The sequence below is a fragment of the Dermochelys coriacea genome, chromosome 24, assembly GCF_009764565.3.
Source record: "Dermochelys coriacea isolate rDerCor1 chromosome 24, rDerCor1.pri.v4, whole genome shotgun sequence".
NCBI lineage: Eukaryota > Metazoa > Chordata > Testudines > Dermochelyidae > Dermochelys > Dermochelys coriacea.
Window position 1 is genome coordinate 7536503 of NC_050091.1, and position 25195 is coordinate 7561697.

Below are 25195 nucleotides of genomic sequence, written 5' to 3' on the forward strand. Positions count from 1 at the left end.
CTAAATTTCTTTAGCAGTGATACCTTTTTATATGCAATGCGTTTCTTGCTTAAAAAAAAAAAAATTCCAGGTAACATCAGAATAGCCCAGCTATTCTATCAGAGTGATTGTTTTCAACAGGCCAGCTGTGAAATCCGTAGTTTGTGCAGGAGCTAGAATTTTACATCATCAACTTACTTATTTAAAAATCAGGTTATTGGAAAACTGAGCCAGATTCTTGTGATAAGTCCTGTGCTTTTTTTCCCCCCCCCTCTTTGCCAACAGTTGATCTTTTCCAAATGTATGATAGCTGAGTAAGTTCATTCAGCAGAGCAGCGGAACAGAATCCCTCCTTCTTACCCACTCTGCCATTTTTTTGCTTGTAGCTTAAAAAAAATTTAAGAAATCCACAGATCCTCCATTTCTTGCACACCCCAAACTTCCATGGGAATTTGGGGCGCTCAAGTGATGGAGGTCCAGGACCCAGTTCTCCAAAACAGATTGGAAGTAAAAGAGTTACTCCAGAACTCTTTCAGCAAAGAGAGGATTTAGCAGAGCAGAGAAAGCCATCAGGCTTCTGCAGCATTGAATGAGAGAGTTGTTTTTCAGGATTATTTTATCCACAGGGATTCTGGTCTCTGTCTAAGACTGTTCCAGATCTCTCTCTTTCATTTGATTTGCCCAATTGCTTCTGCTCATTGGGAAACTCTTGAGGACAAATAAATGCACAAGTACAGGTTCCTTGCTGCCTCCTACTCATGTGTGAAGAAATGTCCTTGTCATTCTCCATCATCCTGCACCATGTGCAGTTATTTAAAGCATATAAAGTCACTGCCATTCTGTTTTGCAATATTTGCATTCATGTAAATGAGTGCACAACATGGAGGACAGAGAATCAGGCCCCTCCTGCCTCTTGTGGCTTCAGGCTTTTAGTGCTAAAGCTTGTTCCTAGTGGCAAGACTCAGATTGACTTCAGTGGGGCAGGATCAGGGCCTTAAAATGAGCGTATCACACTTGGCCCTTGACTCCAGTAAGAGTGGGGTGCTTGTTAATGTCAATGGGAAGTTTGGTTCGCTTAAGGACTGCAGAATATTGGTCCTTACTTTGTTTCTCAACGCAAACAGAAATGCAGAGCATAGTAAGAAAGGGTTTTGAACGGATACCACGGACCAGAGAGGTTGGTAGGGAGGGGATGATTTTCATTTAATAGTGACCTGTCAGGTCAAATTGGGATCCAAAACTCAGGTTTTGTTTAAAAATAAGCTTTTAAAAACCAATATCCACCTGTAGATAGAAAATAAAATTTTAAAAAATTGAAAATTAAAAAACAAAACCCACCACACAAACTCCCTGCAGTATTTGGGTTGCAATACACTGCAGTGTTGCGCTTGTGGCGGTGAACATAAAACTGAAACCGACTAGAAATCAAAAGGGGAAAATGACCTATTTTCACTGTCAAAGCTGAGAGAAACATACAAAGTAATCAAAAACTACATAAATAGTGAAACGTGAACTTAACTTTTAATTTTTTTTCCAGTTACAATCATCTAACAAATACAGAAATTCATGTTGTGAGGTTTCAAAATATGATTTAACCTGACAGTGATTTTTTAAAAAGTCACTGGGCCAGATTTGATTTCTATCAGTGGGGTATACCTGGAGCAACTCTTCTGGAGTCAGATGCCAGATCTGCAGCTGTGTGATCGAGATTAGGTTGCAACTGGCAGTTAAAATCTTCTTCTGAAAGCTTGCAAAAATAGATGTGCCTTTTGCAACAAACAAAATGGTGTGTTTTCTACTCTGTTGTGTGAAATGTCACCAATTCAAGGCCAGGTTCTGCCCTCATTTAAACTAGTGTAAATCCAGTGTTGTAATTGGTATTATTCTGGATTTTACACTGAGTTAGATGGAGGCACTCTGCATTTCCACTAATCTAAAAGAAGAATGCTTGTTCCTCTGACTGGAGCCTGGCATGCCGACCAGTAATGCCCCTTCACTTTGTAGGAATGCTAGCAGGCAAACGAGATGCTTTTGCAACAGGCTTTCAGAGCCTCAGCTAAACAGTAGCTTTATGTAAGTTTCTAGCTTTCAATGTACAAACAGGACTAAAAAAAAATGAAATAAAAAAAATGCAGAGACTGTCAGGATCTTAACCGTACATCAGACAGACTCCAGTTCAGGGCAAACCATTTTAACCCCTCCCCACCTCACCTCAGCATGTGCTCATAGAAAGGACGGCAGCATCCCCATTTCGACAAACTGTTTCATGTCAACAAATGCCTTTGGCAGTTCTAAAGACACCCTCCCTCAGGATAGCACAAAAGTTTTAGTTTCAGGTTTTGGAAAAACTGAATCAGCATCTGCAGTTCATTTATAAAATACCAAGGAAAGCAACACATTACAGGAGGAAAATCAGTGGAAGAGCATGGATTAGCTTTCTGCAGAAGAATTGATTTATCTCCATAGGTCAGCTTTCACAGCTTCATCCAGAATATATCTTCTGCTTTCAATGCAAATCAGGCCTAAAACTTTTCATAAACTGGCGAAAAAGAGCCTAGCACATGAAGCAAAAAACAGACAGCAATACACAGTTTCCTTCTCACCTTTGACCAGAGTGTGCATGTATATAGCTAAGTAATGATACACAAAGAGGTATGGTTGCAATTTACTAACTCACAAGCATGTTGGGACATACAAATACAAAACATTAAATCAACTGGGAGCGCCTACAGTTCCCGACACAAACTTAGATTTTTCTTCCTAATTTTGGGGTGAATTTAATGCTGATAAAAAGGCACCAGATTGAGACCTTTGGAGACCAACATCTTCCCTCCCGCTGGGACAACAGCAAGGCAAGCTTCCCACAACACATAGCCCAGCTAGTGTCTTTCACTCTGCTCCAGAGCGGAATGCAGTTGCCATAGCACATCCAAACCTGTGCCTTGCCTTAGAGACTACCAGAGATCGTAATAGCAGAGTATGTCACTCAGGCAGAGACTCACCAAACAGCTGTTAGATGGCTAACAATAGTTTTCCATGGCTACTGACATGGGCTGAATTTGTAGGAGCAGCCTAGAATTTAAGAAGCTCTGTATCCCACTATCAGGTCCCACAAGCCGTCCAGCCCTTCACAAAACAAGGCTGTTCAAAGGGGAGGTTAGCAAGCTCTGCAGTCCTTGGCTACTTCTCAGTTATCGTGCTCTCAATCCAAGCCACTTGGTAAACCACACTGATGTTTATACTCTGTACCAAACCATAGCAGCTCTCGTCCACTGTAACTGACTGCCACTCTCATTGATGGGAATCCTGAAGCAGAGCCGTAGTGACAGCTGCACGTCCAGTCAGGCCCCACTGATTCGTTTGCTGTTCCAAGATTTAGTCCTTCACCTTATGGCAGACGTCCTGCTTTGTACAGCTACAGACCAAATTCTCTGCCGGCTTACACCCTGGGCAGCTCCTGCTCTCACGTGTATGGTCATAAATCAAGGGTTACTGCACTGATCTCCGTGGGAGTTACTCCAGTAAAGAGATGAATTGGGCCCATTGCCTCTAAGCCAGAGGTAATAAGGAGCAATACCCCCCATAGATGAAAGACAAATCAGCTGCTTGCTTTTCTGGGGAACATTCCAGGGGACTAGTTTCAAAGGTGGATGTAGGGGAGAGATCCAGAGACGAACACTTTGAAGAGACTTTTCAATTCCCAGAGCACATTTCACTTAGAGCGAGTTGCCGTCAAAGCAGCCTTATTCCCCTTGGCTGTGGATGTGTTGGAATTGTTGCAGCAGGCGGTGTGTGCCTTATCCCTCGGGCCCCCACTTCTCATTATTGAAAACTTTATGGTCACATTATTAAAAGCCTGCTCCACAGCTCTTTGAAGCCAAGGTATTCTGTTCATCAACAGGCTTTGGACTGGGCCTTAAGAGAACAATTCCGACTGTATCCACAGTGACTTTGGCTGGGATCAGTTCCTGCTGGCATGGGTACACTTTAGAAGAAACGTATTGCAGATAGAGTTTAAAAGACCGATGCTCTCTCCTGGAGGACACCTCAGTCAGAAAGAGGTAGTAACCATAATTCTTCAGACGTGTTTGCAGGGTGATACTGAATCATCGCTAGGCGATTCACCTTTAGGAATTTGTCTCCGGGGCTATTGTCTATTTCCACAGTAGTAGAACAGTACTGCTGAGATATAGCTGAGGACTTCTAAATTAGCTGTCTGTCTTAAAATGGAAACAAAAAACCCACGTATGTGTGTGTTTGTACCACACTGACATCTCTAACAGAAATATGGAGGAAGATCCCCTTTCTCATGGGATGTAGTTTAACTACCATGACTGTAGTTTATATGCATCACCTCTTACAGGACTGGTCTCGTCACAGAAAACTGTTCCACACACTGCATGAGACAGGTCTTAAAGTCGCAGGCCAAAGTTGTTCAAAAGTGACTTAGGATTTTAGAGGGGCTGTTTTTCAGAGGCGCGCCTCGCTTTCTGAAAATCAAGCCACATTAAGGTGTCCCCAGACTGAGGCCCTGAAGATCACTATTCAGTTCTGAAGATATTGGCCATTAATATGTCCTCCTAAGCATGCTGTTGATTGCTGTGTTGTACATTTCATCGTGCAACTGAAGAAGTATCGAGACCACTGGGTAAATCCATTCCTTCTAAAAGTCCTGTTATATAGCACAGACAGCTCTTTGCAGAATGCTAATCCTCACAACATCCCTGTGAGGTAGGCATGTTATTATGAGCTGGGGAAACTGAGGCAGGGAGGCCATCCTTTTGAAAATAGTCTGCTAACTTTGGGTGTTCAACTTGTGACATCAAGAGCCTGATTTTCAGCTGGGCCATGTCCCCAAACTTGAGAAGCTTGGCACCTGTGAAAATCAGCCCTTGAGGTGCCTCCAAGTTGGGCACCCAAAATTGGTGGAGACCTTTTAAAATGTAGGCCTAAGGCATTGACTCGGGAAAGCACTTAAGACCAAGCTCCAAGAGGAATCTAAGTCAGAGGCAGGACTAGCACTTGGACGTTCCGCTCTTGAACAACTAAATCCTCTATCGCTCATGAATATTCCCATCTTAAAGCTCGGCTAATTAAGTTGTATAGAGCCACGTACATGAATATTTTCTGGTGCTATTAAAAACCAGTTAAGCCGAACACATTGTTGTTAAAGGAGTGTTTTGCTCCGACAGCAATCCTGATCATCAGCCCCTGAATTGGATCAAATTCCAAAGAGGAAATCGTATGGGCTTGAAGACCAGCACATGTCTTAGCAGTGTCCTTTCCCCTCCCGCTGAAGGTGGGAACAAGCGATGCTCTGACAGTTTCATGGGCTGATTTTCGATTTTTCACGGCAGCGCTGAAAGACTGTTGAATAGACTGGTGCTTGGCTGTTATTTTTGTGCTTATAGTCAGGAATAGAGTTTAGAGGGCTCTGAAAAAAAACAACAACAACAACAACAACCGCAAAACACAAGCTGCTGGGATTCACATGGGGGGGAGCCATTAGGAGAGGAGTATTTAAAAAAAAAAACAACCCACATTGCACTTTCAATGAAACTTATTAGATGCTGAGAAAACATGTAAAAAAAAATAAAATAAAAAAAATCAAAAAGTTTGGGATCAGTTTGCATAAGTTATTGAGTGAATAAAGCGCTAAATATTTGTATTTCCACCTGTCTGGCAAACAGGCAATTCAAGTGTGGGCTGTTGATGTAGCCTGGAATCTGCAAAGTGAAACAGATTAAAGCAAGAGTTAAAATGTGGTGGCAGAGAAGAAGAGTGAATTGCTAGAAGTGGGTGAATTTCATCCCTGTGCAGAAAGTCAGCTCAAGGGCTTATGCGCCACTTAAACCAATCTTGCCCAGAGTCTGAGCTGCCCCTAGAGGGGGTGAAGACACAAAGGACTAGCCAGGGAGCATGGACAGGCTTATCAGTTACAGTGGCCATCTTTAAAAATGAAAGCGGACATCTCTAGTGCTTATGCTTGAGAAGCAAACCTTCTAAATGTGACCAGAGCATCTGTCTGCCTGAGTTTGCAGAGAGCTGGAAATGATCTCTCAGATTTGTCTGTGCTGGTGCTAACTCGGACGTCAAGGAAGATACTCCAGATGGCAATATCATTAACTATTTCACTGTTCAAAGCATGTAAGAAAGGAGAGGGAGCGTGGGACATGCCAGAGACTAGACCTGGGGAAACAGATGTGTACATTAAGTTACATCTGCCTTTACCACCACCTGAGGGTGGGGTACAGATAGGGAAGGGTGTTTGATTGATTCGGTTACTGAAGGGGTGAGATTTCAGCTTCCAAAAGTTTGGGAATTGCTGACTGGAGCTGTGCCTGGGGCCTTGTGCGGATTTTCAGGAGAGGGATGAATTTCACCCCCCTATTAAAAATGAACTTAGGCGGTGACATATGGTTTGGTCTTTTATTTTCCCCCCAGTTTTATATTACTATCTAAGCAGTTTGTAAGGGTGTGCTTTCTCTGTTCATCTGGAGATCGGACTGTTGGAGTAATCATATGAAATAATTAGGACGGAGCAGAGGGAGGATTGTATTTTAAGGCCAAGCTTTTCAGAAGTACCCAGCCCAACCTGAGATACTACGAAGGTGCCCATTTTATTTTTAGAAGGAGAGGCTCCCGCAGATTCTGAACAGCCACACCCCCTTTAGGGTATGTCTACACTGCACACTCAGCCTGGGCTCTGACTCAGGTTTGAGCCCAACCTGCCCTCCCCCAAATCCACTCCCAAATTAGTCTGACTTGGGTCAGCCAGCACTCAGGACCCAGGCACTAGGACTCTGCCAAGGAGGGTGGGTTAGAGCCAGAGTCCCACTGTGACTCAGGTCAGCTCAAGCTGCAGACTCGAGTTAGAAGGTCTGCGTAGTGCAGTATGGACACATTAAACACGGCTGTGAGACCTGGGTCCAGGAATTGTAAGCCCAGGTTTACAGTACAGTGGGGACGCTCAATTAAGGGCTTGGAAGCACTGAGTCCACAAGCCCAGGTCCTGCAGACATGGGTTAACTGTGCGGTGTAGACATACCCTTAGAGTTCCTCAAGTTGGACAGCCAAAAATTAAGGCATCCAAGATCACTGGGCATTTGGAAAGTCTCAACCTACAGTTTCCAAGGCTGGGATTTCAGTGAGATTCAGGCCTCAAACCCCAGCCCTAATGTGAAACCTACCGGACCTCAGTGCGTAATGCCTACTAGCAGTAAACTGAAAAGTGATCAGTCCAGCAGCTGACTGATTTTACATCTGGACCTAATCAGATTAATTGATGGAGATAGTATGTTCTGTGCAGTCATCATGCAGAAGGGGAAATTTCCTCTTCCAAAATTCACAAAGATAGCAAGGTACTTACACTCTGTTGCTACACTCCATTGCTAGAGCTACAAAACTCTGGAGCTACTCCATTGTCTTTCCCGTCCACCTTTGGATCTCATCTCTTGAACAGCGCCTGTCTGCAGAGAGAGCAAGAGAGAGAGCACGCACACTTAAAACATGGTCATTTAAAACTGCGCCTCTAGGATATTTTGGTGCAAAGGGGTAGAACATTTGTGTTAGTGACGGCCTAGCTAAAAGCTGCTACCAAGTTGTACTGCGCATTGATTAGAAAAAGCTGCACAGAAATCAACCAGCATCTACTGAGAATGTGTTTTTGGTCACCTGACAAAGCTGCCGTGGAGCGGTTTGAGCAGAGTTCTGCAACTTAGAACTCCTGAATTCCTTCCTCCAGGCTACAACGGGGCACGTAGGCTAGTTGAGAAGCGGGAGCTTAGAGTTACAACTCCTGGGTTTCATATCCAACTCTGTGAGAGAAGTGTGGTCCCGTGGTTAGAGCAAGAGGCATGGGGAGTGCAGATTCGTGGGTTCTAGCCTCACCTCTGCCACCGATTTGCTGTGTGATCTTGGCGAAGTGATTTTTGCCCGGCACAAAGATAGATAGATAGTGCTGCCTTACCTGATAAGGTGGCAGATGGGCAGCACCAGAGAGTTTGCTTCCAAGCCCTTCATGGTGGAGAGGAGCATAAGGGGAAAAATCTGCATCCCTTCTCCCACTGGGAGTTTCCCTTGTCTGGGCAAGAACGCAAAGGACACAGAGGAGCCCTAATCATGGAGCTCGGAGGTGGTGGGGTGTCTTTAGCAAGGCCATAGCTGGCTTTCCGCAGAGGGGTTCTCCGGCTCTATGGAATCTCAGATATGCCCTCTCTGGTTTCTATCCTGCCCTGCATGCCAGATGGCTTCTCTGCTCTGTTGCATGTGTCATTTCCTACCCTGCCACTGCATCAAGAGAACCCTGGATCTGGCAGCCACTCTAACACATGGCTCACCACAAGCGCTGAGGCTGTCTGCTCAGAGGGAGGATCTTTGCTACTGAGCTGTGGTGGGAGAAGAGACACTGGCTGTTTGTTTCCTACCCCTTCTGTGCTCAGCGCCTGGTCCAGTTCCTATCTGGCTTTTCCCACCTGGCAGGGCAGAGTTGGCTGGGGCTCTTTCTTAGTGCACCACTTGGGTGCTGCTGGGACCGGAAAGCATTTCTGCAGATAGCGTCCACTTAAATCAGGTTTAAGGGTGGAAGGTGAGATGGTATATCAGGAGGATGCGATTTTAAAGCCCAATATCCCAACCCTCCTTCACCCTTCTCTTGGGAGTCTGATGGGAGAAAGAGAGGGCGCTCTAGCGAGGCAGTTTCTCCTTACCCTCCCCCTAGCTTAATGTGCTTGTGTTGGATTCATCTTTTCTCCTCCTGCATCCTAGTTTTGTGTCTCCTGCCACTTCTCTCCCCTCAAAATTCAGGCAGCTGCTCATTAAGCTCAGCCAGCTGAGATGTTGCTTATCTTTTATGCCGGTGGATCTTAGAGAATAAGTGCTGAACAAGGAGATGCCGTCCAACTTATTGCAGAGCCTGTGATATTCCTTTAATACCTTCAAGATCTACCTGCCTGGCTTTGTTTCTTCAGCTGCAAGCACCATTAACCCTGGGTCATGGTCATAGACCCCAAAAGAGATTGTTAGCAGGCTAACCAACTTTGTTCAGCATTAACATTTCTGCACATTTCAGGAGAACCAATGGCCACAGCAGACAGAACTAGCCGTCAGGACTCCTGGGTTCCATTCCCAGGTCTGGGAGGGAGCAATATCTAGTGGTCAGAACAGTTGGGCCCGGGAATGGAACTCAGGAGTCCTGACTCCCAACTCTGCAAATGTGTGAATGCGGCAAGTCACTTCCTCTCTGTAGCCCATTTATTAGGGGAGGCGGGAGGGGACGGGTCTCCATAGACCCTCCTCACAGCTGAGGGCAATGGAGGCAGTCGTTCATTCCTGTTTGTAAAGCGCATTGAAATCCTCAGCTAGGGCAGCACCACGTGAAGATAAGTGATTAGCATCAGTACAAAGCCATTGACCGAGAAAGCCCAAACCCTGGTTCCTCTAGAAGGAAACACTAGTATGAAGGTCACTTGCAAAAAGACCCTGGGATCTTTAGTGCTAGCTGCACTACGTTCTGAGTGAGTTCACTGCCATCATTCACCACCCTTTTTCAGCGAACCTTGTGTCTGTATGCCTGGCAAGGTCAGGCTGGAGCCCAAGGAGAATTACTCATGGACTTGTGCTTTCTCTCTCTATGCTTCCAGGCCTAACCCTTGGAGTTAAGCAGGTTTAATGAACTGGGCAGGAGCAACCTGGCAAAATACAACTCGTCCTCAGGCTGACCGGACACTTGCAAGTGGAAGAAGGAGTTATGTAACCGCTGCCCCCACCCTGCTAGCTGCCAAGCGCCTTCCCTTCTCGTGGGAGGTGAGGGCACTCTGAGCCATAGGGGAGGCGCAGAGCACCTGGCAGGATCATATCCCAGCAGAGCTCCAACTAAGAGAATGACAGGGTTTCAGAGTAGCAGCCGTGTTAGTCTGTATTCGCAAAAAGAAAAGGAGTACTTGTGGCACCTTAGAGACTAACAAACATAAAACTAAGAGAATGTAAGGCAGCCACGCAGCTCCTTATAAGCCTGGGCAGACCATGTGCCAATCTGCCGTGTTAACTTTGACCACATTTATGTTTGCAGCATGTCTCCGCCTTGCTGCAAAACAAGATTATACTGGCTCCAGCCGAATCATGGGTTAGCTGCCTCCGCCCAGCCCAGCATGGCCTTAATTGTGGCCTTTCTTGCAGGCGGACCTATTCTATCACTTTCCCCAAGTGAAACCCTTTGATCATAAAACAAACATGCCCGGTTAATCCCCAGTCTTAGGGTTCATTAGTTACGCTCAGACTCTCCAAGCCCCGTTCCCACAACTCCAACACCCTCCCCCCACCGCATACCCGAGAATAAAATTTAGGCCCTGTTATCTTTTGGCCAGTGCAGCTTCCTTTGCACAGCCCATACCCAACGCTTCCCAACCTTTGGCCTCTGCCTTCCCAGTGGCTGCTTCTGCAAGATGCGAAGTGACTTGGACTTGTACCAATGCAGCCTGGGGTCAGAAGCCACACATTCGTTACCCAGAGTAGAGCAGATGGCCCAGGCTAGGCTATCATCTAGAGCAGTGGTCTCCAAAGTGGGGTGTGGTCAAGACGATCAATTGGGGGGGGGGCGCAGCAGGAGGAGTACCGCTGGGGGGGGGGCGGGAAAAAGAGGGACGGCCCTGAGGGGGAAAGCGTGGTTTCCTTCCGGCCGCTGGCTGCGCAGCTGCCCCTGCTCCTCCCGAATCCTCCGGCCCGTGCTCTCAGGGCTGCATTCTGAAAGGGACTTTAGAACTGCAGGCCAGGGCCCCGGGGGTGGTGCTGCACTGTGCAGAGCCACCTGCACACCCCCGCACCAAACAGGAGCTGCCCCAGGTAAGTGCTCTGCACCTCCTGCCTGCCCCAGCCCTGAGCCTCCTCCCGCACCCCCACCCTGAGTGCCCTCCCACACCCGAACTCCCTCCCAGACCCCGCATCCCCACCCTGAGCACCCTAACTCCCTCCCAGACCCCGATGTGTCACAAAGTGTTAAACTAAGATTTTCAAAAATAATAAAAGCATATTCAATCACATTGCTCTCACTAAAAATGATTAATAATATTTTTTTTAGTGAGAGCAAAAAAGGTTTTTTATACTGTTCATTTTTTAAAAAAAAGTTTTTATTTCATCTTTATCTCATCATTTTTTAAATTTCTATTTTGTGTGTATGTTTTATAAATTTCCACAGGATATTAGTACATGTATATAATGTATAAATAAATAAATAAATAAACACACACACACATATATTGGGGGTGCATGCTCAAAAAATTTTTACTGATAGGGGTGTGCGATTAAAAAAGTTTGGATACCATTGATCTAGAGCATACCAGCTGGGATGGGGGCTGTATGAAATCAGAGGATACCTTCTTTAACATTGTCTTGCAGTCACCTGAACCAAGAGGGAAGGTCCCCTACTGTCAGGAATGGAAACAGTGGAATAAGAAAAGGAGTACTTGTGGCATCTTAGAGACTAAAATTTATTAGAGCATAAGCTTTCGTGAGCTACAGCTCACTTCATCGGATGCATCCGATGAAGTGAGCTGTAGCTCACGAAAGCTTATGCTCTAATAAATTTGTTAGTCTCTAAGGTGCCACAAGTACTCCTTTTCTTTTTGCGAATACAGACTAACACGGCTGCTACTCTGAAACCAGTGGAATAAGAGAGAGTTCCTGTAGAGGCTGCAAAAAAGAGGATATAGTTGTTTGGCCATAAAAATCCATGAAGTGGCAAAGGAGAAATGGAATTAATCCAGGGCAGTCTCCTGGCCTGCACCATGCAGGAGGTCAGACTAGACGATCACGGTGGTCTCTTCTGGCTTTAGAATCCAAGAACCTGTGAATGGTGCTGACGTCAGTCACTGGTGGAAAGAGCCACCTGGGAACCTCTGTAGTTGGATTCCTTATCCTTGCTCAGGTAGGACTGGCTTCTTTGTTTTACACTGGGTCCCATAAATCAATAAAAACTGGATGATGGGCTGGAGTTGGTGCTGGGCAGCACCTTGTTAAAGTTCTCAGCAGACTGAAGGACAGTTTTCCTTGCTCTGAATGATCAAGGTCCCATTGAACCATCTCTGCTAGGTCTAATTGCCTTGAGGCCCAAGCTTCTTCTGAAGAGTAAATGTTATGCCCTTGGAATACACCAGCTTGCGCACACGCACTTACTCTCTCTCGGAGGAGGATCCTCTAGATTGCCTAAAGGGTCTTCACTTCACTGAGCCCTGCTTTTACCCCATTCCCGTCTCAAACCACTCTGCTCTCTGTGCACTCAGAACACTGATCAAGGGAAAACCTAGGGGGGTTCCAGAGAAAAGCACTTCATACCCGTTCGTTGGCCCAGCTTTGTGGCTCTCTTCCTTGGCTGTGGTTCCCAGGAAGTGTTTTTGTTTAAGTGAGAAAACAAATGAGAAGAGTCAGTGGCAGTGGTGCAAAGAAAATCCAAGAGTCCACACTCTGAATAGACTCAGGAATGTGGACAACTAGACCCAGAGCTGCAAAAGGAGTAGTCAGCCATGCAAAAGAAGTTGCTCGGGCCTGCTCTGTCCTCCAAGTGCATTTAGAGGAGAAGAAAAAAAAAAAAAAACAAAAAAAAAAAACACACCACCTACAGCTGACCCATCAGATTACCTTTGTTGTGAAACTCCCTCATCCTCGAGCCTGCCAAATTAAACACTCTGCTGCTAGGATTTGCAAGTCACAGTCAAGAGTGATTTCACCAAGGCTGCGAGCAACTTCCCGTCAGCTGCAGGAAGGACACCCAACATGTCACAACAAATATCTCCTGTGTCGTTCTTCAGAACGTGACACTCTCCTCCTCCAGGAAGCTTGGTGGCAAAATGTTTACTGCTGGGAGAACGTGGTGGGGAGGGAAATGCCCCCTTCTTCTCCTTTACAGGTCATGGCTTGAAACTACACAACCAACACAGTAACAGCCATGACAATGGTCAGCGGGAATCAATGCAGCACTGGCAGCTGTCCCACGGAACTGCTCCTCCAGCAGACCGTGCCCGATCTAAGAGAACACCACACTGGCAGCATGGCTGATGCCTGTGTATCCACCAAACAAGGGACACCAGCCTTGCTGGCTTCCCCCTCCATCCTTGCTCAGTCCTGACCTGCGAGGCTGAGAATTTGGGGTCCATTCAGTCCATGGCCTATGCTGCCATCAGCACTAGTGACACTAGGTTTTGGGATAGGGATGCTTGTGCTCCAAGACCTGACTAGAGCCACCAGCTTCATCCGCATTGGAGCTACCAGTCAGCTGCCTGCAGCCAGTCGCCACTACCCAGGACTGGATTTGAACCGATGATCCAGCGGGGATAAGCCTTATCACCTATGTTTCCTTGAACCACCCATTCGGAAGGGAGACCCCTCTGAAGTCACCTGGGTGCAGCTGTAGTGGCTGGTTCTACCCACGCAGAGTCAGTGCGACATGCACAGGGCGCGAAGCACTGCGGTTATTCTCGGTGCCGTTACCATTCTAAAGCAAACATGCGCTTGTGAGGACAGACCAGAAAAAGGACTTTTATGGGCCGCCTCTTTGGGAAAGCCCTTGTAGATTTTTCTGCTATGAGTGGATAGGTTGCTACCTGAGCGTTATCTCCATCTTACAGATAGGGAAAAGGAGGCTCAGAAAGGTGAAGTGCTCAAGGCAGTGGCAGGGCAGAGGTTCCCAGGACTCCCAACGCCCACTCCTGTGCTTACTCCATTCGAGGAGGCTGTATCTGTGCAGTGCAGGGACTTCTTGCCAAAGCAGAGAATCAGCGTCTAACGTGGCGCATGGCTTTATGCCACAGAGAAGCCTGTAAAAGCCGAGAAGCCCCAAAGTCCAGAAGGATGTGAGAGAATCTGTCTTCCTGACGCAAATTGTACTCCAAATTCCAGAGCCACATCTTAGTTAAGTGCCGCTGCTTAGGTACGTGCAAGCTTCTGCCCTGGCGAAGGTACATGCCATGCTGCAGGGAGGCAACGTTCCCTGATGCCGTGCTGTGGTGCTTGATGAATCTAAGCTTTGGGAAGCAGCTGAATTGCAGTAAGCACTTTAGAAGAGAGCACAGGGCACTTGGACGTAAAAGCTGGGGCACAAGGAGGCTCTTACGTAAAGATTTCCACTGCTTAAATAATGCAGACCAGAACACTGCAAGAGGCGCAGACATGCGGGCAGAGAGAATGCCAGGCCAGGAGGAACAGACTCAAGAGAGCAGCAAGGGTAAACACTCCAGTGCATTTACTCTCATCAGTTTGGGAGTCTGGCTGCCATTAGAAGCTGCCTTTTTCCCAGTGTGATACCACAGCAGCTGCAATCAGCTGGGGTGCTCAAGCTAACAGCCTCCCCAGTATAGATGGGACAGGGCTGGTAGAATGGTGCCCTCCATGAAGGGTCTTAGACCCTCGATCTTCCTCTACCTGTTGGCCCAATGGAGGATCCCACTGGTGGATGGAGAGGCCGCGCAGGGTGCCCTAGAGATCAGGAGTGTCTTAGGCTTCCCCTGCAGAAGGCTGGATAAATGAGATGGCTTGAGAGGGAGAATATAACTTGTGGCAAGTCAGGTGCCCATCTAGCTGGACCTTTGTATCGCACACACAGGCGCCGGACACATGGAAATAAATAAACTTATTAGATCGGACTAAGCGCAAAATCCAGATCCTAATGGCAGAACTTCCACTGCCCTCCATGGGACCAGGGTTTCACTCTAAACCAGCAACTCAGATGCCTGGGGTAGATACTTCCCAGTCTGAAAAACAGCCAAACAGCCAGCGTTTTTCATTTGAATCTGATGAAGTGGGTTATATCCCATGAAAGCTTATGCCCAAATAAATTTGTTAGTCTCTCAGGTGCCACAAGGACTCCGCGTTGTTTTTACTGATACAGACTAACACGGCTACCTCTCTTAAACCTGTTTTTCATTTGCAAGTCTCCCTGTGTCCCACCTCTTCCTCCTGCTGCTTGGCTCAGGCCGTTTAGCCTCATGGTCCAAATCCCCCCAGTAACCCTCAAGTCTCTCACCCTCCTCTAGGAGCATTTACTCAGGACCAGATCTGCCTGCGGTTCCTGAGGCCACCTCCAGTGGAAGCCTCAGCCCCACAGGCTTTAAGAAATTGAGGGGGGGATAGATCCGAGTCCCTCCCTATGAGGGGGCACAGTCTGTTGTGTTAGCTTTCACCCTGGCCTCCAAACACAGCTGCTGAGTCAAACAGATTCTGGTGCATGTGATTGATCTAGTGGAAGGCAGGCAGCAGCAAGCCTGGGTGTGTCAGGTCACAAGGAGGCATTTCCATATGCTTAACAGTGTCTTTAATGTTACAGATGTAAATAGGCTGGTAAAAATCCATTTGGTGCAGTGCCGGTTATTGTTTAATACGTGGGTGTGTAGGCAGTCCTTAGAAGCATAAAGTTCACAGGCTGCCCACTAGAGGGGGCCTAAGAGCAGTAACAGCTACACCTTCCCATTAGTGAGGGAGGCCGCCTAGCAGCAGAATGCTAAGGAATTTTAGGGCTGGTCTACATGGGGACATGCAGGAATATTAATCTGAATTAACTGAAGGTGTGAATTTGAAGTGGATTATTTAAACAGCATCAAATCCTTATGAGGCCACTGTTATTCAGAACTAAGTGACCTAAATTCGGTTGAGTGTAATTCACTTTCAAAGTGAATTTAGCTAAACCAAATTAAGGCCACTTCAATTCACAGTGAGGGTGTTCACACAGGAGTTTAATGCAGTTTAACTAATCCACTTCAAATTCACACCTTTAGTTAATTCAGATTAATATTCCTGGATGTCCCCATGTAGACCAATCCTCAGACTAACCCGCCAGCCCAAGTGATTTACAAAGTGAACCCATGGCAGAGGTAGGAATTGCCTCTAGGTAATTCCTAGACCTCTGGACATCTAGTCCTGGGTCTCTTCCATTCCTCCAGCTGCCCAGACTGTTATTAATTATCCCTATTACATAGACCCCAGTCAGTGCCCAGTTGTACTAGGTGCTCTACAAAACAGAGCCATCCCCCACTCCTCTAAACATGAACATGGTCTCCACCCTGGGATCCCCTGCCAGAACTCCCCTCTCCCCGATTCTGCAGCATTAGAAGGGCAGTCGTGACCCCCCAACTTAAGAACTCATGCACTAGACCACGTTCTCTTCCCATTTGTTGCACACGCAGACACGCGCCCCATAGCATTTTGCTCGTCTGTCAAAGGCTCAGCATTGATCCAAGAGTGAAGTTCCCCTCCACAGAGTTTTTAGTCACACAATCAGGACGTTAATTTTAGACAAAAGCAGCACAACAGCAGCTTCTCAGCTCTGACTGAGAGTTCATTTACTGTTTCCCATCCTGAGCAATAAAATAATACCAATCAGCAGCATTTAAGTTGGTCTTAAAAAAAGAGTCATGAAAATTTACTGGCCCAGCAAGCAGGAGAGTGGAGTTTTGCATGGCTGATGTACGTGTAGCCAGAAGGGGCTGCTCTAGGCAGAATTAGAAAGGTCTGTTTTGATTCAGTGGCAACCTCTCTGCAGCTCGCTGGGGTAGCACAAGAGCTTGTCTACATGGGGACATGCAGGAAAGTTAATCTGAATTAACTAACAGTGTGAATTTGCAGTGGATTAGTTAAACCATATTAAACCCCTGTGTGAACACCCTCATTTAGAATTAAAATGGCCTTAATTTGGTTTCTGAATAAACTGCAGTGTGAACACCTTCAATCAGAAACCAAATTAAGGCCATTTTAATTCTGAATGAGGGTGTTCACACAGGGGTTTAATGTAGTTTAACTAATCCACTGCAAATTTACAGTTAATTTGGATCAACTTTCCTTCACGTCCCTGTGTAGACAAGCCCTCGGTTTCTTCCCTGCAGTTGCAGTGGGGTATTATTCTACAGATTCTCCTCTGCCCCAAATGAAGAAGTAAGTGATACGGTACCATGGGAAGGCCCTCGTTAGCTGCCATATCACCTGATCCGATGTGCGTCAGGTGTACAAAATTCATCGGCTCCCCTATCATAGTACGGTCAATTCGCCTCCTCTTCTTTTTCTGCAGGGATAACAAAAATGAAGACTTAACAGACACAGAAATTAACATTAGTTTCCTGCTGGCATAGAGAGATGCATCAACAGGCATTTGGGGCACGGATTGTGCCCACAAGGCTTTGTGGCAAGGGCAGTTAGTGGGTTAAAAACACGTTTTGCCTCTTGGTGTGTTTTTTAAGGGCTCTCAAAGTGCTTTATATAGGAGGGAGTGTTTCATCATGCCCGGAGTTACACGTGGGGAAACTGAAGCACAGACGGGGCAGGGACTTGACCAAAGTTGCAGACGAGTTGGTGGCAGCACCAGGAATAGAACTCAGATCCTAGCTGGCTGATTTCTAGAACAATGCAGACACCGATTCTGTGCTGTGTCTCTCGAGATGGGAAGAGGGCTCTACGTTGCCTGAATTTTGACTCTCCTAGGTGCTGTTGGCGCCCGCGGTAAGTTAGAGCAGCTCTGGGGCTCTGGCCTGCACTGCTGTAATCTTCCAGAGCACACAGCACTATGGGTCCTCCCACCCAGGTCAGGGGACAACACAGAACCATGTACCCCACCCGGTGCTGCTCCTGCTCTGGGGAAATTCTCCCCAGGCCTCTAGCCACTTTTCACAGTCCCTTTGCACTGCTGGAGTGGCATTCAGGGGCCAGACTGGAGCCCAGAATCAGTCTCCTGTGGGCCAGATTCTGCTGTCAGGTCCACTGCTAGAGTCGGAGTAACTACCCTAAGTCCATGGAATGAGAGCGGAATCTATCCCAGAGCCCATGAAATGGAAGAAAGTTGTTGGAGAGTGTGTGTGACAGATTCGTGTCAAGCACCCCCTGCCTCCAGAGCATGAGTCATTAAGGTACCCAGAAAGCAGAAGCTCAGCCAGCCCACATGAGTTTGTCCCCAGAGTGGCTGGGGAAGGAGGGCATCTCAGATGGGAAGGACCCCCAGAGACAGGGGATTCCTGGTAATCACATGAAATCAATTGCCTGCCTGATCCTCATGGCTGAATCTTGCTCCATAGAAGATAAACCTAGCCTGGCCAAAGGCCGGGCCAGGGAACATCAACCAGAACATTCCTTCCTGGCCCCCAGACCTGGTGCTGGGGTGAATGAGTGTTGTAAGGCAGAAGATCCCCATGCCAGCCCCCAAGTTACAGCCTCGTGCCTGCTGGCCAGGTGCATTCCAAGGGGTTTTGCTCATGGCTACTACCAAAGGCAGGCCAGTTAGGCCATGGGTCTGATATGGCTTGGGTACTTCCTACAGACTGCAGGCAAACACAAGGAGAGGGAGACACATCCCAGCTGGAGAGTCAGAGTCAGAACCCCATCCGAGAAGACGTCAAAGAATTTTAAGATACCCAGGTCAGGAGCTAAGACAAGCAGCAGTGAACAAACCTTCCTGCCCAACTGCCAGCCGAAGAGTGGTCGCTGCAGCTGAACTTCCCAATCCACAACGTGGGGTGGGTTTGAGATTATGTCTATTGTGGAATGAAGGAAGGGTGTGGGGGGGGGAGAATACCCCCAACATTCAAATAGGGTAAGTAAACCTAATTGCTCTGGAGAGGGAGGGGGACTTCCAAGCATTAAACACTCCAGCAATGGGTGAGAGACAGATCTAACCACGGTTTGTGAATGCGATGTGGCTATGTCTACGCTTGCAGCTAACCGCACTCAGCTGCCAATGGAGCCTGCAAGCCCTACATGAGATCTGCTGGCCTGCAGCCTTCACTTCTCTGCCTCTGCCAGGCAGCAAATAGTGACTTCACCTCCCCGCCCCGCCCCCGCCATGCTCCGAGTAAGTTTTGACAGGATGTCTGGCCACAACGCCCACTAGCTGTAGAGACCGGTGCTTTGAAGCCAAGAACCCAGGCTGTAACTGTGAGGAAATATTTCAAAATACACTGTCCTTGCAATAGGAAACGGGAGGATGGATGCAGAGCGCAGAAGGGCTGCAGCAGTAGCATAGGGATGCCCAGGTTGGAAGCAGCCCGTTCCCTATCTAACCTTTGGCCAGGCTCCCCTGGCAGCTTAGGGGATCCACATTGCATAATACAGGGCCAGGTTCTTTTCACAGTATCAGCATCGTTTGCATTGTAGACATTTTACATCATGCTGTGAAACATTTGGCATCAGCTACAGTCAGAGACAGGACTGGATGGACCATTATTCTGCTCTGGGCATGGGCTGGCTCCTCAGCTGGCACAACTGCAGAGCTAGTCAAAAATGTTTCCGACCAAATGGTTTGCCACCGAAAAATGCAGTTTCAGCAAAATCCAAACATTTCATGGGAATGTATCGGTTTAGTTGAAAATTGATGGGAAGTCATTGAAACATCTAATTTATAGGGGACATTACGGTTGAAATGAAAATCTAGAATAAAAAAAGTCGGAACAGAACACATCAATAAGGTTGTTTTGATGTTTCTGAAACGACATCTTCAAAATTTCATCGTGCAGCAAAGTTTGAAATTTGGATTCTTTGTTCTCATTCGGGACAAAAGGAGGTTCAAAATGCCAGACATTCCCATTTCCTGACCAGCTCTAATAAACAGACTTTCCTCCCCTGACTTCAATGGAGCTACGCTACGATGGGACATGCAGCCCGCATTAGCCACAAATGAGGGCCCACAAGGTCAATTAAATCATCTGGCCTCACCTGAGAGAAAAACGGACCAGGATTAACTAAACTAGAAACTCAGCAGGGGAAAGGTTGGGCTAGTATTATAAAAGCTAAGACCAGAAAGTAGCTGACTGTACAAACTAGGTGCAGTGGGGATAAAGGGAAGAATGCGTAAATGGATTAGAGAATTTTTGAGTAAACGGACCACGCAGGTCAGAGTTGGGAAAGTTATGTCGAATATCATTTTAACAATGGTACACCACAGGGAAGTGCCATCAGCCAGTCATCATTTAATATTGTGATAGATCTTCAAAACAAATAAGTGCTGGTGTCCCTCTATTTTCAGAGGATTGTGCTGGATGAGTTAGGAGAAGGAATGCTGAGGTGGCCAGAAAGAGACTCAACAAAGCAGTACGAGAGACTTCGGCCTGGAGAAATGCATGTGGGTTTCAAGTTCTCCACTGTAAAACAAAAAGGGTTGTTCTTCACAAAGAGGAAAGCTACAAAGGAATGTAAACTGTGTACAGAAAACAAATAGATTGAGTTAAAAGGTTTTGATTTCTAGGGGTATATTTGATACTAGATTAGCAATCTGTATGATCTTTCCAAAGTAAAGATAAATGCAAAGGAAGGATCAACCTGCTTAAAAAGTCCTGCAGGGACTAATTTGGGGGTGGATAAGAAAACACAGCTGATGGTATACAGAGCCTTAAATCAGACCAGACCAGTTATCTATCAGCTATGGCTGCCAAGCTCTTGGGTAAGCATCAAAAGCAGAACTCAATCAATTAGATTTAATACAAGCACAGGCACTACGAGTTGCGTGTCGTGCATTTATTACAACACCCATAGGAGTGCTACAGCCAGCTGCTAGTGAAATGCCAGTTCCACCACCAATGAAGCTACTAGATCTAACTTTCTGGGCCAAAGTTAATGGGGCTTGCAGTGATGAAACATACCAAACAAGTGTATGAGGATCGTTGGGATTTCAACATGCGAACTAAAACACTCAACATTAGAACTCCGCATGCTGTCCAATTAAAACGTGGATGCAGGAGTTGAAAGACAAGGAAAAGCTAAACGAATGGAAAACTTTTAGTCATGGGAAAATTAGTTATGGATGGAAAGCCACATGTCCAAATGTGGATTTAGATTTATTTGATAAACTTAAGGGTAAATAGGAGACAGTAGGTATAAAAAAAAGTAAGTGTACCCAGTATCTAGATGAAAAGTGGAGTCGTTTTTGTCAAATATATACAGATGGGTCCAAAAAAAGAAAAAAAAAAAACAGGAAGAGTAGGAAACAGCATATTGTGTACCAAAAGTCAGGAATTAGTGCATCTAAAAGAATAGCCGATTTTGTAGCCATCATGCCAGCTAAACTAGTAGCAACAATGCTGGCATTAAACTGGACCTGTGATGTACAGCCAGCAGTGGCAGCCAGTCATCTTTTCTGACTCAATATTAAGTCTTTTTTCAATAACAAAATGGGTGTCTCCCTATGTAGAAGTGATTTAAATCAATGAAATGGTATTTTGCATAACAAAACTAGAACAGATGGGGATGAATGTAGCATTAGCTTGGATTCCAGCCCATATCAGGCCAACAGGGAACGAAATGGCAGACAAAGCAGCAAAAACACTGTAAGAAATGGAAGGCTTGATACAGAAAAACACTTCAGTGTGTTTGAGCTATGTCAATCCAGGTTATTAGAGAGACAAGGTGGGTGAAATAATATCTTTTATTGGAGAGAGAGAGAGAGAGAGGAGCTTTTGAGCCATACAGAGCTCTTCAACAGAAGTTGCTCCAATTAAAAAAAAAAAAAGAGATTACCTCACCCTCACCTTGTCGCATGACTAGACAGGAATTCAAAAGCTTAGTACAGCAAAATTTAAGAGAAGAATGCAAAAAATATGGATCAATTAAAAAAACAAAAACAAAAAGGAAGAAGGTTTTTTGGATTGTGCCCTAGAGTTGAGGATAATGACATACTTGAGGGCCTGGATGGGAAAAACGAAATGATTTTGTGTGGAGTATTAATTGGCCCCTGTGGTTTGAATGCAAATCTTTTTTAACTCAATAAACACAAAGGTGGACTATGTGTACATTAAAGAAACAATGGATCGCCTTTCCTGGATATGTAAGGGGTTTGATAAAGAAAGGGAAAAACTCTGAGAAATTGAAATGGCTTAAAGTTACAAATGTTACATTAGGTTATTTATGGAAAATATTGTGGAAAGGGGGCACTATTAGAATGGTGCTGTTACATTACCTTTTAGACACAGGACAGAATGAGAGAATATAAACTACTGGGTACTTAAATAGGAAAGTTGGTGGCAACTATAGACTGACCAGTCAAGCTTGGTTTGCTGTGAAAGAAGAGCAAGACAAGAAACCCAGAAAGAGAAGATAGGGAAGCTGGTAGGAAGAAGCCCAGGGAAACATCAAAAGGGGCCAGAGGACCTGGATTGCTGGTTGGTAGGGTCCCTGGGTTGGAATCTGCTGTAGGGGTGGGCTTGGGTTCCCTGCCAACCACTGGTATTGTGGCACAGAGCTTCGATCTGGGGCTGAGCGCTGGCTGGGGATGAGGCTGGGACAGTGGTCCTGTTGGAATTTGTAACCCCGGAAGGGGTGGCCTAAATGATGAGCTGGCCAGAGGGCCAAGCGCCATCCGGGGGTTTACATCAGACCCTCTCTTGGTGCCTGGGAGGAAGGTGGGGTTGGGGCAGAGGAATGGAGATCGTGCGTCTGTGGGAGGAGGATGAATTTGATCAAATCAAACCCAAACTCCTCCTTGGAAGGGTTAATGCCAATACTCCAAGCAGCCCAGGGCCCCAGAGGGAACCAGCTCGCAAGTTTCTGTTCGCATTTCAGGGCAGAAGATTATTTTTAGATTTCTATGAGAAGTGCCTCTGTGTGTGAGAGTGTGAGTGTGAGAGACACACACAGATGGCTGGCAGCCACACACAATAAGTCTCTGCGGTCAGACCTTGGTGCAACCTCTAGCTGCAACCTAGGAGGAGTCCAGTTGGCACATCCCCCGCATACCTGCAGAGGAGGGAACGCACCCAGCAGCGACCGTGCACCAGGCCTGCCCCAGGCCAGGCACACCAAGGGTTAAGTACATTCCAGCCTAGGGAAAGAAAGGCCCAAACAAGCTAGCGAATTAATGAAGGCTTTGGAAGTTGGCTGCAAGTGCCAGTGGATTCCTGCCTCCGCGTTCTGCTCCGCAAAAGGGGAACATGGCTCTTATCACCAAGGGGCCTTCGGTGCCAGGACCAATGCAGCTTCACAGACTGGTATTCTGCTGGCACTGCTCGCCCCCTCCGGTTCCCAGCTGATGGGGCTGCCTGTGTGTGCGTTCGTCCGGGCTGGAGGCTGGGGGAGGAGAGAAACAGCTAGAGACTGAGCAAAGCAGGCCAGACAAAAAGGAGGACTGAGCAGATGGAAGAGGAGATGGCAAAGAGCATTGTGTAATGAATAGTGCGCAGGATTGGGCATCCAAACTCCTGGGTTTATTTGCCAGCTCTGCCACATGACTCTGGGCAAGTTACTTCCCTTCCGACCCCTTAGAATTTGACATCCTGCTCTCCTCCTCCTCTGGTCTCTCTGTCCCTCAGCACCATCTTGCTCCTCTTGGTGCGAGAGCCTTCTTCTCTGCAGCCCTGGAACAGCCTCTCTGTATCTCTCTACCCCATCTTAAATCCTGGGACATGTGCCAGGCACCCCCAGGAGACAAAACCTCTCCTGGAATCCACCTCTGCATTAACACTCACAGGCTTCTTCCCTCCAGGATGCAGCCTTGCTCCAGATTCCTGGCCAGCCCAGAGGAGCAGGTTAAGAGCAGAGGGGAGCCAATTCCCAACAAGCTGCTCCTCTAGATGATGATTCAGCACAGAAAAGGGGAGCCAGAAAAGAAGATGCATTAACCCCCTGAACAAACACTGCCAGGGCTGGAGCAAGGGAGTGAGACAGCCCTGGACACAGACGAGGTGGTGATGTTTCAGTGGGCAGAGTTAAACATTCTGGCTGGATTTCACCGTGTGGTTCTAGTCTAAAAAGTGACTCAGAAAAAGGCTCCTTCCTAAGCAAATCATCCTGCCCCCTGCAAGTGTATTCAGAGTCCTGGCTGCTTAGCCCTACAGACCCTGCGCCCAGCTCTGGGAGGGTGAGCTAGGTACTGTTCCAGCTCACCACCAGGCTAGTCCATTCCTGCTGTAGAAGCTTTAAGCACTGGTGATGCACCAGCTAGTGCCGAATCCAGATCACGCTCCCAGAACCGTGACTTAAAGCAGAGTACTACTTCTACACTGAGCAGATCTGAACTGGAGTTATTGAGAGAAAACAAACGGGGCGGGGAACTGCACGATGCCTCGTTTGGGAAGTTGCTTCTCTGAACTGAGCCCTTCTTTACAAATGGGGCTGGGCAATGGGGTTGCCAGTAACGATTTTTTTAGCGTTGCTGCCTAAAATAAGAGCGACCAAGTCTCATGCTTCAGGGCTGACTGTAGCAGGGGCCAGGAAAGAATCTCTCTCCTGCAGAACTGCACCATTGGCCAAGCATAACTGGGGGCTTCTCCCTTGCCTCTTTCTGCAGTTTTCAGCATCAGACAGCTCACTGGTCTGATCCAGAATGCAGGAGACAGGTGATCTGGATTTGGAGCTGCTCTGGAATTGATGAATGCTGTATGTTGACCTGATTGTTGGGGTGTTACTGTATGAACATATTGGTTCAATTCAATGGGGGGGGGGCGGCAGAAACAAGCTGGAAGGCAAAGAATGGCTCTAGATAGCCACCGCTCAGCAAACACTTAAGAGTTGTTAAGAGACAATGGCAGATCTGTTAGCTTGATGATTTCATCTCCGGCACCAACCAACCTACAACTACAACTCTGTTGCAGTTCAATGTAAAACACTGCCTACTCCAAGAAAAGGGGGTTCTCCTATCGCTGCAGTTAATCCACCTCCCCGAGAGGTCGCAGCTTGGCAGCGAAGTTGGGTTAACTATGTCACTTGGAGGGGTGGATTTTTCACACCCCCTGAGTGACTTAACTTTTCACTGTAGACCAACCCTTAGACACAGGCACCTGTGGGGAGCAACTGAAGAAGCTACGCCTGCCTCGTTTACCATTGGGGACGCCTGTAGCTTCTTCCACAACCCTTTCCTCTCTTGTGCTTTGTTCCTACTGCTAAAAACAACCAGCGCTCTGGTCCCAGAATTCCAAAGGGGAGAACCGCAGCTGTGCAAGCTCGGTCAGCCCACTGACTAAGCACAGGATGTTGTAGCCTAGAGCCCAGTCTAAGCCCTCGTTTACACGGGGACACTCAGGAAAGCGAATCGGAATTAAAAAATTGACGCCCCCGAGCGCCGTAGCTAAGCCGACCTGATCCCCAGTGTATACGCAGCTAGGTCGATAGAAGAATTACTCCGTCACTCCGAGGGGTGGATTTGCTACAGTGATGTCACTACAGTTTTTGTCACTGTAGTTAGACTTACATTCCAGTGCTACAGCTGTGCTACTGTAGCGTTTCTAGCGCAGACAAAGCCTGAGCGTCCCCATGTAGACACGGGCTAAGG

At 47.0% G+C, this 25195-nt stretch overlaps 1 protein-coding gene across 1 annotated transcript in view; it reads right to left on the reverse strand.

Annotated features, from left to right (window-relative positions):
* Positions 1–249: 249 nt before the first annotated feature.
* Positions 250–25195, reverse strand: part of CDC42SE1 (CDC42 small effector 1) — a 55686-nt gene continuing 30740 nt past the window's right edge. The window contains exons 3-5 of the mRNA XM_038382875.2: positions 16907–17017; positions 7349–7448; positions 250–5705 (exon numbers count right to left, since the gene is read on the reverse strand). Coding sequence (XP_038238803.1) covers positions 7377–7448; positions 16907–17017 — 183 coding nt within the window. The 3' untranslated portion in view covers positions 250–5705; positions 7349–7376. The remainder of the gene's footprint in view (positions 5706–7348; positions 7449–16906; positions 17018–25195) is intronic.